The 12,903-nt window shown below is 54.6% G+C and overlaps 2 protein-coding genes across 2 annotated transcripts; both read left to right on the top strand.

Moving 5' to 3' along the window:
- Positions 1 to 1,659: 1,659 nt before the first annotated feature.
- Positions 1,660 to 8,015, top strand: E2f4 (E2F transcription factor 4). The gene is made up of 10 exons (XM_042700854.1): positions 1,660 to 1,859; positions 2,307 to 2,416; positions 2,560 to 2,721; positions 3,037 to 3,080; positions 3,751 to 3,812; positions 4,024 to 4,321; positions 4,776 to 4,985; positions 6,781 to 6,828; positions 7,034 to 7,078; positions 7,181 to 8,015. The coding sequence occupies exons 1-10, from the start codon at positions 1,725 to 1,727 to the stop codon at positions 7,294 to 7,296; spliced, it is 1,230 nt and encodes a 409-aa protein (XP_042556788.1). The 5' UTR covers positions 1,660 to 1,724; the 3' UTR covers positions 7,297 to 8,015.
- An 81-nt stretch (positions 8,016 to 8,096) lies between these two features.
- Positions 8,097 to 12,765, top strand: Elmo3 (engulfment and cell motility 3). The gene is made up of 20 exons (XM_042700848.1): positions 8,097 to 8,505; positions 8,663 to 8,703; positions 8,786 to 8,858; positions 9,043 to 9,093; positions 9,295 to 9,464; positions 9,554 to 9,653; positions 9,757 to 9,908; positions 9,999 to 10,077; positions 10,175 to 10,225; positions 10,314 to 10,436; positions 10,525 to 10,656; positions 10,744 to 10,845; positions 10,946 to 11,054; positions 11,163 to 11,299; positions 11,399 to 11,562; positions 11,672 to 11,784; positions 11,877 to 11,981; positions 12,085 to 12,167; positions 12,254 to 12,340; positions 12,429 to 12,765. Exons 1-20 carry the CDS (start codon positions 8,428 to 8,430, stop codon positions 12,639 to 12,641), a joined length of 2,163 nt encoding a protein of 720 aa, XP_042556782.1. The 5' UTR covers positions 8,097 to 8,427; the 3' UTR covers positions 12,642 to 12,765.
- Positions 12,766 to 12,903: the final 138 nt, after the last annotated feature.

Raw genomic sequence — 12,903 nt, 5'->3', positions numbered from 1 at the left:
AGCTGTTGTGAAGAGGGGGAGTGGTGGCTGATGGCAGGACAAGGGTCATGGAAATTGTTGATCCTGAGAGTGATAGGGAGCCATGGAAGGGACTATAAGGGAGCAAAAATATCTCCGACACTTGGTACACTACTCAAACCACTCTTTAGGACAGAGGCCCTCATTTCCTAGCTTTCAGAAGTATTAAGTTTCTGAGATCTCACAGCTGAGGCTCTGAGTTGGAGTTCAAAGACCCAATACCAAAAGCTTTCCCAATTGCAGATCTACTGATAAGGGCTGAGGGCCCTGTTGTAACTACGTCTGCCCAGTTCTGCTTGTCTTATTCCCTTACAAGTATGGACTCTCATTAGACTTGTTGCTGGTCTCAACATCTATTTTTCATAGAATCTAACCTAAAACAATATAAGTAACAATAGTAAGTAACAGTGTTAAAAAAATAAAATAAAGGGGCTGGGAAGATGGCTCTGTGGTAGAGCGCTTGCCTTGCATGCATGAGGCCCTGGGTTCGATTCCTCAGCACCACATAAGCAAAAAAAGAAAAAAGCCAGAAGTGGCACTGTGGCTCAAGTGGTAGAGTGCTAGCCTTGAGCTGAAGAGCTGAGGGACAGCGCCCAGGCCCAGAGTTCAGGCCCCATAACTGGACCCCCCCCCAAAAAAAAAAATAATAAAATAAAATGAAGCCAGGCACCAGTGGCTCATTCCTGTAATCTTAGCTACTTAAGAGGCTGAGATCTAAGGATCATGGCTTGAAGCCAGCTCAGGCAGGAATGTCCATGAGACACTTTCCTCCAGTAAACTACTCAGAAAAGGCTGGAAGTGGCTCTGTGGTTCAAGTGGTAGAGTGCTAACCTTGAGCACAGACAGGTACAAGGGCAGAGTCTACACCCTAAGTTCAAGCCCCAGGACTGGAAAAAATAAAATAAAATGACACCAGCAAACCACAATCCTTCCTACATGCTGGGACTTGCTCTAGAAACTTATATTCACATATAAGAAACACCAACTTTGCCAGGCGCTGGTGGCTCATGCCTGTAATCTTAGCTACTCAGGAGACTGAGATCTGAGGATCACGGTTCAAAGCCAGCCGGGGCAGAAAAGTAAGACTCTGATCTCCAATAAAAACCACTAGAAAACCGAAAGTGGTGCTGTGGCTCAAGAGGGAGAGCGCTTGCTTTGAGCTGAAGAGCGCAGAGACAGCGCTCAGGCCCAGAGTTCTCCAAGCCTCACAACCGACAACCAAGCAAAAAAGCAAAAAAAAAAAACAACTTTTGCAAGAAATTGACAAATGGTTGTAAGGCAGATACATAGCCTCAGCACTGTATTGTGAAGACAGTAGAAAGATAATTACTGGGAACAAGAAAGGGTATTTAAGGATGGGAAAAAAATGGACAATTTCACTGTACTTAGTGCAAGCTGGAAAGGCAAGTTCGGGAGATTTTCTCCGTTGACGGAGCTGCTCAATGACTTCCTTCTCCAATTTGTCCTTCTAGAGTTTCCAGCGATTGTTTTTCGTCTTATTCGGCAGCTGGGTATTTGTTAATGGTCCCTGAGGTTTTACGTCGACACCCGGGGATACGAATTGCCCCAGATTCCTTGGCAGGACTCAGAGCGGAAGCGGAAGCAGCGACAAAGCTCTAGCGGCCCGGCGTCCCAGAACGGAAGCGGAAGTGGTGGCGGCGCCGGCCTAGCCTGGCCTGGCTGAGGGGAGGCGGCGGGTGTCCACGATGGCGGAGGCCGGGCCACAGGCGCCGCCACCCCCGGGCACCCCAAGCCGTCACGAGAAGAGCCTGGGCCTTCTCACCACCAAGTTCGTGTCGCTCCTGCAGGAGGCGAAGGACGGCGTGCTTGACCTCAAGCTGGTGCGGCTCAGGCTGAGGGGCGCTGGGGGGGGGGGGCCGGGCCTGAGCCGGTAGCGGGCACCGGCCGGTCCTCCGCCAGCCAGCCGCCATCAGCATGCTTTCCCACCGGAGAGAACCTGGGGGCTTTGCCATTCATTTAGCAGACACCGCTGGGCGCCAGCTCTGTGCCGAGCTCGGGGCTGCAGGTGTTTGGCCCTCGTGGCCCTCCCTGGATGGCTGGCATGGGGGAAAAGAGCGTCAGAGCATCACTGCGCGACTGTGACAGGTCTCTTTCTACCGCATGGTCCTGAGCTGCTAAGAGTGCCTGGAAGCCAACGACGCGCTTGGGGACTCAGACTACCCTCCCTCCCCCCCCCCTCCCTCCCCTTCCCAGACCTAATCTCCAGGTCACTGGACGTCCACCTAAAGAGTGGGACCGAGCATTTTGCACTCTGTTCTGTCTGCCAGGCAGCGGACACTCTAGCTGTGCGCCAGAAGCGGCGGATATACGACATTACCAACGTATTGGAAGGTATTGGGCTGATCGAGAAAAAATCCAAGAACAGCATCCAGTGGAAGTAAGTGGGGATATCCTGGAGGGCCGGTGGGTCTCCAACCCGGAGGTGTCAAGGGGCGTGGGGCAGAGGGAAGAAGAGATCAGGGGGCAGTGGGACTCAAGAGTACACTGCAGTCCCTACTCAGCCTCACTCCCTGGACTCAGGGGTGTGGGGCCAGGCTGCAATACCCGGGAGATCGCCGACAAGCTGATTGAGCTCAAGGCAGAGATCGAGGAGCTGCAGCAGCGAGAGCAAGAACTTGACCAGCACAAGGTGTGGGTGCAGCAGAGCATCCGGAATGTCACAGAGGATGTGCAGAACAGCTGATATCCTCCTAGTGGTCTCTAATTGGGGGAGAGGGCAAGGGGCACTCTGATCCGGCTGGGTTTATTTTGTGGTGCCGGGGGCCCTGTTCCTCCTGCAAGGTTGGTCCTGTAGCCCTTAGCCAGGTCCCAGCCTTACAGGTATTCTTTATGATTCCTCTTCCTCTGTCAGCTTTGGATTGTGATCCCTCTGCAGTAGACCCTAGGGCCTAGAACTTTCTCTGAGGGTGTATCAGACGTCTGCTAAAAAGTTTGGTTTCTTCTGTGGCCTGCTGACACCACAGGCAAGGTATCAACTGTTCTCCTTAACCTTCACACCTTGGCTTACGTGACGCATGAGGACATCTGCAGATGCTTTGCTGGTGAGCAGAGCCTAGGTGAAGGGGGGTGGGCCCTAAGCATTCACCTCAGTGCCTTCATAAGAGGGTTCCTCAAGCTTGCCTAAGTAGAAACCAGGCAGGGTGAAATCCTAAGTTTGAGGGTCATTGGGAGCCTGGAGGACAACCATATTGAGGAGGTACATGGATCCTGGGATGGGTTCTTGGATTCACTCCATCAGTGTTGTCCTCTGGGTATGGTTTCTTGGGTATGACTGAGACACAGGGAAGAGAGTATGTGTGCACAATCTCACATGCTTGTATGCAGAGAGCAAGGATGCCTACTTCCAACCAACCTGTATTTGGTTCACCTGCATTGTGGATACAGATGCTGGTCCTTCCCCATCTTGTACCTCAGACCAGTCCTGAGAAAGGGACATTAGTCTTGGGCAGAACACCTGTAACTAGAGATCGGGATCATCATCTGAAGAGTGAGGTTTCCATGGCCAGCGATCTCTCTACAAATGTGTTTGATCCTAGATTTTCTGGTTATACTGTGCTTGGCTGTAAGGGAAACAAGCACTTTAGCTCAGCCCCAGCTGCTGTGGTGATAGTTAAGGCTTCCTTTTTAGTATTTTTGTTAATGGAGCAGGTACCTCTATGCCCAGCTCAGATTGAACTCATGGGCCCCGACCCATTCTCCTTATCATTCTAGGAGATACCCTTCTGGCCATCCGGGCCCCATCGGGCACCAGCCTGGAGGTGCCCATCCCAGAGGTGGGTGCTTGGCCCTGGCAGGCGGTGTCAACTAAGGGTGGGTGCTGACTGGGGAGCCTGATAAGTCCTGGGTGGGGCATGGGGGAGGCCTGGAGATTTGGGTTATCTAGGAGGATGGGCAGCCTGAGTGGGAGAGGACACTGGCCCTGACCCAGGGTTGGATAGAAGCCATACGTGCTTGCAATTCTGTCTACCTACTACCAATCTCTAGGGTCTCAATGGGCAGAAGAAGTACCAGATTCACCTGAAGAGTGTGAGTGGTCCCATTGAAGTGCTGCTGGTGAACAAGGAGGCATGGAGTTCACCACCTGTGGCTGTGCCTGTGCCACCCCCGGAGGATCTGCTCCAGAGCCCACCTGCTGTTTCTACTCCTCCCCCTCTGCCCAAACCTACCTTAGCACAGCCCCAGGAAGCTTCACGCCCAAGCAGCCCCCAGCTGACCGCCCCCACTCCTGTTCCTGGCAGCACTGAAGTCCCTGGGGTGGCCAGCCTGGCAGCTGAGATTACAGGTGAGGCACGATGGTGACAGGCACCTCTTGCATCCCTAGAAGCATTGCCTATGTTGTGGAGTGCCATCCTGAGAATTAGAAGAGATGTAGGGGTCTGTCTTTCCTTGGTTCCTGCTAGTCTTCCTTGCTGCAGCAGTAAATGCACCCTTCTTTTAATGGGGAAGGTCTGTGTGAAGGGACAGTAGGTGACAGTTTCCCGCAGATTAATATGCCAGTTTCTGGCAGCTCCCTTGGACCCATGTTTTCTTTGCATCTTCCTCCTGCAGACTTTAGGCCCCTGTCTCTTTCAGTGACTGGTTTCTAGGTTCTCTCTTCTGGGGTAATTGATAGTGCCTACTCCACCTTGGGTTTGGACACCAGAACAGTGATCATCCTGACCATGGGGTCGAGTCCGCCAGGTTCAACCACCTGTTTCCTACCACCATGTGATTGGGTTTGGTGGATATGGTTGCAGTGAGTGGCGGCCCTGGGACTGAAAGCAAGGACAATGATGAGCTCAGCTCACTCCCACTGGGCCCGACAGCGCTGGATACCAGGCCACTGCAGTCTTCTGCCCTGCTGGACAGCAGCAGCAGCAGTAGCAGCAGCAGTAGCAGCAGCAGCAGTTTATCCGGACCCAACTCTTCTACCTCCTTTGAGCCCATCAAGGTGGACCCCACAGGTGGTGAGTTTACCTGCTGACCAAGAGGCAGCAGGGAGAGTCCAGCCTCAGCCCAGTCCTTGGTCAGAAACAAGAACCTAGCTCCCCTAACAACCCCCACCTGATAGCAGAGCTCTCTACCAGCCAGGGCAGGGTGCCTGGTACCCAGGCCAGCGCTGGTGCCCTTTCGTCTCCTTCCTGGGCTAATGCAAAGCCCCATCTGTCACTCTGGGAGCACACTGAGATTCCCTAGTCCACACTTGATCCTCTGTGTCTCTGTCTTCCCTACCCTGTCTCCTATGTGTGACCTCTTGAAAAAGAAACCCTTGCTGCACTCCATGTCTCCATCTTACAGTCACTCCCAGGTGGCAGCTGGCAGGACCCACCCCACCACAACAGTTTGGCTGGTCTTCCCCTCCCTCTCTCCCTCCCTCTTCCTTTTCTCTCTCTCTCTCTCTCTCTCTTTTTTTTTTTTTTTGGTCAGTTGTGGGGCTTGAACTCTGGGCCTGGGCACTGTCCCTGAGCTCTTCAGCTCAAGGCAAATGCTCTATCTACCACTTGAGCCACAGTGTCATTTCTGGTTTTCTGGTGGCTAATGGGAGATAAGAGTCTCAGGGACTTTCCTGCCTAGGCTGGCTTTGAACTGTGATCCTCACATGTCAGCCTCCTCATTAGCTAGGATTACAGGCATGAGCCACTGGTGCCTGAGTCTTTCTTTTCTTGTTTGTTTGGTGGTACTGGGGTTTGAAAGGGCCTTATGCTTGTGCTATACTACCTGAGCCATGCCTCCAGCCTAGGGCTAGTCTTGATGAGGTACCAGGTATCTTAAGGGGCTTGGCTCTGGTACTCTTGTTTCTTGCTGATGCTTTTTCCTCATTTGGTTTTAGTGATGCCAGTTTCTTGACTTGGTACTTTTTTAAATACAGCTGCTTGGGAGGATTCCAGACCTGGGGAAATAAAATCCAGTCTTCTCCTAGTTTAAATCTTTTGCCTGCTCTCCATGTCTACCTTCTGCTTCTCCAGAGAGCACCTCATTTTTAAATGTCTTTAACTTAATTCATTTTTCTCCTTAATATCTATCTGCTTCTATGGGCATATGTCCACTGGCTGCCCTGCTCATCTAGGCATGGTACCTGGATGTCCAGGTCTCCCTGCCCACCCCACACTGGCTAAGTACGGTCTGTTTAACACCTTTCCCCTTACCCTTACATCTTCAGCACTCAGGATGACTCCTGGACACCTGGATTCTAGATTTGTTGGCATCTGTCTCTTTATCCTTAATGACAAAAATGATCTCTGAAATGCTAACCTGACTGAGCTTTATCCAGCTCGGGAGTAGAGCATGTACTAAGCATTTGTGAGGCCCTAGGTTCAGTCTCCAGCATGCACGCATACACATACAAAACAAAACAAAACATCCTTTCAGTGGTTCCCTAACTCCCATTCGGGGAAAACCTCAAGCTCCTAATCCCAGCATAGACTCCTCTTGTGGTCCTTCCATCTTTTCTTCTGTTTCCTGTCTCCTCCCAGTCAACTTTATAGTAGCTTCATCATCCTGTAGTTCCCACCAAAGTGTCTTCCACCTTTGCCAGGTGGCCCAGCTCAGGGTGTATCACAGAATACATGCTTGGTAAAGGTGGGAGTGGCTAAAACATACAGGGCCTAGCAGAATAGACTGACAGAGACAGTATCAGCTGTACCTGGGGCAGGGCTTGCATTTCCTCAGCCATGTAGAATCCAAGAGTTGATAGTATAGGATCCAAGGAAGGTGGGGGCTGAGGTGACCTCTCCCTTCTAGCATGGCTTTCTTGTCTTTCAGTTCTGGAACTCCCCAAAGAGCTGTCAGAAATCTTTGATCCTACACGAGGTAGGCAGTGTTCCCCCCTGGGTCTGGGGATAGGGACATGGCTCATCAAGTGCTGCTTTCTTGCTCTTCTGAGGACCTTATGATTGTGCTTGGTATTCCCAGGCAAAAAGTAAACTACCCAATGAGCATGTGGGGGTTCCTTTCATGGGCTTTAGTGGATGGAAAGGTGGGGGTCAGAATATAAATGAGTTCTCTCCATTCCCAGAGTGCATGAGCTCAGACCTGCTGGAGGAGTTGATGTCCTCAGAAGGTGGGTGGTCTAGGAAGGTAGGGGGTGGCTGTGGGCAGTGGTTGGGTGGCTGTTGGGTGGGGCCATTGATTGCCCAGGGCCTCAGCCTAGTACTCTCTGCAGTGTTTGCCCCCCTCCTCCGCCTTTCTCCACCCCCTGGAGACCACGATTACATCTACAACCTGGATGAAAGTGAAGGTGTCTGTGATCTCTTTGACGTGCCTGTTCTCCACCTCTGACTGACAGACATGCCCCAGTGTCTGGGATCCAGACTGAGCTGGGGGGCTGCCTGGGAACCTTCCCCACCCCTACCCCTACACAGCTTGAGAGTCACAGACTACAAGCTTGTCCTACTGCACAGTTCTAGCCGGGCCTTCCTCTTCTGCTTTGGCGTTTGTTCTGTCTGAGCAGAGCAGGGGAAAAGGCTTAGCCCCCTCCACATGGAGCCAAAGTGTTTGCCTCCCTTTTTCTGGAGCCCTCCCCCCCTCCCCCCCATAGCCCAGGCTCAGCTGCCATCCAGTGGCACAGGCCCGCCATTGCCCCCATAGGGCACTTTGTCCAGCCTCTCTCCCCCAGGAAGGAAGGATGGAATGGAGCTGAGTACTTTGCCAGCCTCACCCTAGCTTCCTTCCCTGCCTACTCATCCTACAGCTTCTGGATCTCTCATGTACCCCCTTCTGCGGAGGCCCCAGCTCTGAGTTTTGGGGAAGGAGTTGCTAGTAAGAAGGAATTGAGGTGTCTAGGAATCTGGATGGGTTGGTCCCAACCTCCTGATGCTCCATAGTTCCCCCCCCCTTCATTTCCATTTATCTTTGTTTAGAGCCATTTGCAGAGATTTAGAAAGATTTACAGTAACGAATGGATTCCTATATAAAGATTATTTTTATACTTTTTGCAGCAAAAGGAAATTGTAATATTTGTACAGTGTCCAAGTGAATAAAGACCTTGCCTAAGGCTATTTCTGATCTGGTTCTTTGGGGCCCCTCCCTGAGACTGCTGGCTAGGCGGGACAGGGTGGGTCACCTTGCTGGAATGGGAGGTGTGGCCACATTAGGCAGCCGGTCCTCCCTGCCCCCACCGGCGCACCTCGGTGTGGGGAGGGGCGGGGCCACCTCCGCGGGGCGGGGCGGGGCGGGCAGGGCCATCCTACCCTCCTACCCCCAGACTCCAACCCGGAACTAGCCGAGGTTCCCTTGGGAAGGCCTTGGTGCCTGGCAGGGAGTGGGAACCTGGGCTAGGAGTGCAGCCCACCGGGGCCGGATCGTGGGCGAAGGGCCACCCTTCTAGCACCCAAAGGGCTCCAGGCCAGGTACGCGCTCGGCGGGAGCGGCACAGTCGGGAAGGTGCAGGCGCCCACCGTCGGCTGGACTATGGCTCCTCCGCGGAACGTGGTGAAGATTGCTGTCCAGATGCGTGACGCCATCCCGCAGCTCATCCAGCTGGACCAGGTCACTGGCCTGCCCGGCCTCCACCTGCCCTGTTGCCCACCGCTGGTTGATCCCCTTCCCTTGGGACAGGCACCCCACCTTTTCCCCAGATCCTTCCCCTCCCACCCCCGTTTCCACCCATTCCCAGCTCCTGAGTGACAGCTCCCACTTACTGTAGGCAAAGCCCCTGGCCACTGTGCTGAAGGAGCTGTGCGACGCGTGAGTGACGGCCAGCGGGGTGGGGGAGGGGCGGGCGAGAAGAGGGGCCCCTACCTGCCTCGCTGAGCTGTGTGCCTCGCAGGTGGAACCTGACTCACTCCGAACGCTTTGCCCTGCAGTTTGCTGATGGGCACAGGAGATACATCACCGAGAATGTGAGTCCCCAGCCCCCAGCCTTCACCCTATGACCCTTCTAATAATCCACCTGGCTCTGATAGAACAGACTCATTCCCCATATCTAAGAGCTTTCTTTTAACTGACCCCTAAATCCTCCCTCACTGAGGATTCAATTGACCTTGAGTCCTCCTTGACTTTGCTCCTCTTTCTATTTTCCTCCAGAATCGGGCGGAGATCAAGAATGGCAGCATCCTATGTCTCAGCACTGCCCCAGTAATGTCCCTCCTGGCCCCATCCCCATCCCCTCTGCCCGGCCCCTTTGCCTCTTTTCTGCCCGAAGGCCTCAGCCCCAGATCTGGAAACCCTCTCCAGCAGTGCTCCACCTAGTGGCCACCAGTATCTGTACACTTTCAATTCATGTCCTAACCTCATGTCCAGCCTCATCCATTTTTATTCTGCCCCTGCCCCTGCCAGGATCTGAAGGCTGAGCAACTGTTGGGGGAACTGCAGAATTCCAGACGTGAACGGCGCCAAGAAGCTCTAAGACACCTCGTCCTGCTGGCCTCAGACATGACCTTTGCCCAGGAGGTCATCAGCCGTGATGGGCTTCAGAGACTGGGCACCATTATTGAGGATGGGGATGAGTGAGCACAGGGTTATGATGGGGTGGGGGAACGTGGTAGGGCTTGTAGAATTTGGTCTGGTTCTGCTCAGCTCCAGGGGTCTCCTTTAGCCTAGGTGAGGTGCTGGCTCTTGGGCTGAGGGCCTTCTTGGAGTTCATGGAACACGGCGTGGTGTCCTGGGAGACACTCGGCATCCCCTTTGTGAAGAAGGTAGGTGGACTTTTCCCAGGACAGCAGGTGGGGGCAGTGAGGTCATGCCAGGATCTGGCCTTCTGTGGTGGCGAGGTGGCGATCACCTCTACCCCTCTTACAGGTCGTGTCCTATGTGAACATGAACCTGATGGATGCCTCTGTGCCACCCCTGGCCCTTGGGTTACTGGAAAGTGTGACCTTGAGCAGCCCTGCTATGGGCCAATTGGTTAAGAGTGAGGTGCCACTGGATAGGCTGCTGGTTCACCTGCAAGTGTAAGCCTCAGGGATGGGATATAGATGGGAGGGAAGTACTAGACCTGGACCCAGTATGTGCAACTGAGCCCACCCCTCCTCTTGCCATAGGATGAACCAACAGCTGCAAACCAAGGCCATGGCACTGCTGACAGCCTTGCTACAGGGAGCCAGTCCTGTTGAACGTAAGGTGAGCGTCACTGGTGGCTGGGTGGGGATTATCAGCTGATGGCTATAGTGTTCCAACCTGAGGATCAATCACTGAACCCCCTTCACACTTCCTGCAGCAAATGCTTGACTACCTATGGCAGAGGAACCTTCGCCAGTTCATCTACAAGGTAGGAACGGTTGGACCAGCGAGGGCCCTCCTCCCTCCTTATCCCTCTTCTCCCAGTGAGTCACATCCACAGCCTGCCTGTCTTCCAGAATATCATTCATAGTGCTGTGCCGCTGGGCGATGAGATGGCTCATCACTTATATGTGCTGCAGGCCCTTACACTGGGGCTGCTGGAGCCACGTATGCGTACACCACTCGACCCCTACAGTCAGGTGTGTGTCCTGGGGGAAGCAGTCTGGGGATGGCTTGGAGATTGGCCTTGAATCTCTGATTTTGATACTTATCCAACAATAACCCCAGGAACAGCGGGAGCAGCTGCAGGCCCTGCGCCAGGCTGCCTTTGAGCCAGAGGGGGAATCTCTGGGCACTGGGCTGAGTGCAGACCGCCGCCGTTCCCTCTGTGCCCGAGAATTTCGCAAACTGGGCTTCTCTGTGAGTAACCTCTACCCAAGTCCCCACCCGAGGCTTCTACAAGGGCTGTTGTGGCCCTTCCTGAGCTGCCTGTGCTCCCACCTCCAGAACAGCAACCCAGCCCAGGACCTGGAGCGCGTGCCCCCTGGCCTGCTGGCTCTGGACAACATGCTCTACTTCTCCAGACATGCCCCTAGTGCATATAGCCGGGTCAGTGACAGGGTGGCAGGGATGGCACTAGTCCCACCTTGGCAGGATCCCCATGGGCTTAGCTGAGACTCTGTCCCACTCCCTGTGCCCACTACCCCAGTTTGTGCTGGAGAACAGCAGCCGGGAGGATAAGCATGAGTGCCCCTTTGCCCGGAGCAGCATCCAGCTGACAGTGCTGCTGTGCGAACTGCTCCATGTCGGGGAGCCTTGTGAGTGGTGCTGGGTCCAGCATGTCCGGGGACAGGGGACGGAAGGGCAGAGAGGGCCAGGGGTTATACACACTTTCTCCCTGAGCCCCTCCTGCCCCCCTGCTCCAGGCTCCGAAACGGCCCAGGACTTCTTTCCCATGTTCTTCAGCCAAGACCAGAGCTTCCATGAGCTCTTCTGCGTGTCCATCCAGCTGCTGAATAAGACCTGGAAGGAGATGCGGGCGACACAGGAGGATTTTGACAAGGTGGGGGCGGGGGGAGAAAGAGCTGGGAGGCCAAGCAGGGGTCTGTTCTGGAAAGAGGCCCAGAGGTCAGGCTCCATATTGTGCTTGGGGTGGCCTCAGGTCATGCAGGTGGTACGGGAGCAGTTGGCCCGTACACTGGCCCTGAAGCCCACATCCCTGGAGCTTTTCCGGACCAAGGTGAACACACTCACCTATGGGGAGGTGCTGCGGCTGCGGCAGACGGAGCGGCTGCACCAGGAGGGCACCCTCGCCCCTCCCATACTGTGAGTTGTCAGGGACAGATTCCTCAGTACCAGTTCCCATCTTCCCAAGTACCCTGTGGACTGTGCCCTAGGTCAGTCCTGGTCACTGACTGCCACCCCTCTATCCCAGGGAGCTGCGGGAGAAGCTGAAGCCAGAGCTCTTGGGCCTAATCCGCCAGCAGCGTCTGCTCCGCCTATGCGAAGGGACACTCTTCCGCAAGATCAGCAGCCGGAGACGTCAGGGTCTCTGAGTGGGTCAAGGAGGGGCACAGGGTGTGTAGGTTGGGGTCAGAGCCTTTCTCATCACTCCTTCCCTCTTCCCCTTCTCTGCACAGACAAGCTGTGGTTCTGCTGCCTATCACCCAACCACAAGGTGCTGCAGTATGGAGATGTGGAGGAGGGTGCCAACCCCCCTGCCCCAGAAAGCCTGCCAGAACAGGGTAAGGAGGGCAGGGCCAGGGTTCTGACAGCTGCTTTACTCAGATGCCCTGTGCCCTGGGGCTGCCTAGGGTCCCAATGGTCAGCCTGGTTTTCTTCCTGCAGTCGCTGTAGCTGACATCAGGGCACTCCTAACTGGCAAGGACTGCCCCCACATCCGGGAGAAGGGCTCTGGGAAGCAGAACAAGGTGAATGCAGCGGGGCCGTGGGCCTCTTCCCACCTGCCCCTGCCTGTCTGTTCCTAGCTCAGTGCTCTTGCCCTCTGGTTCCTTAGGACCTCTGTGAGTTGGCATTCTCCATCAGCTACGACCATGGGGAAGAAGAGGTGTACCTCAACTTCATTGCCCCCTCCAAGCGGGATGTGAGTCTCTGGGCTTGGCTGAATTGGGCAGATGGCTGAGGGATCAGATGGGCAGACCTTCATTGAGCTGGCCCCTATCTGTCCCAAGTTCTATTTGTGGACGGATGGGCTGTGCGCCCTGCTGGGTAGCCCCATGGGCAGTGAGCAAACCCGGCTGGACCTGGAGCAGCTACTGACCATGGAGACCAAGCTGCGATTGTTGGAGCTGGAGAACATACCCATCCCAGAGCAGCCACCGCCCGTGCCTCCACCCCCCACCAACTTCAACTTCTGCTATGACTGCAGCATCACTGAACCTTGACAATGAGGTTGAGTGAGGGCCACAGTTGCTGTAACTGCAGCAACCACAAATTGGGTAGAGCAGAATGGGGCCCCTAGCCAGCAGAAGCTGCAGCAGAAATAAAGTGTATCAAGCAAGCACTGAACCTTGTGGGCCAAGCCTGTGACAAATATGGATAGTCATCCCTCTTTTGTCTTCAAACTTAGCTCATGAATAAGACATCAGGCAGGACCACAAACTTAGCAGCCACACTTGGGGGTCTGGTGTTCATGGGAGGCAGGGA

Source organism: Dipodomys spectabilis, unplaced genomic scaffold (genome assembly GCF_019054845.1).
Source record: "Dipodomys spectabilis isolate Male_0828 unplaced genomic scaffold, ASM1905484v1 ptg000273l, whole genome shotgun sequence".
NCBI classification, from domain to species: domain Eukaryota; kingdom Metazoa; phylum Chordata; class Mammalia; order Rodentia; family Heteromyidae; genus Dipodomys; species Dipodomys spectabilis.
This window is presented reverse-complemented; position numbering and strand designations above follow the sequence as displayed.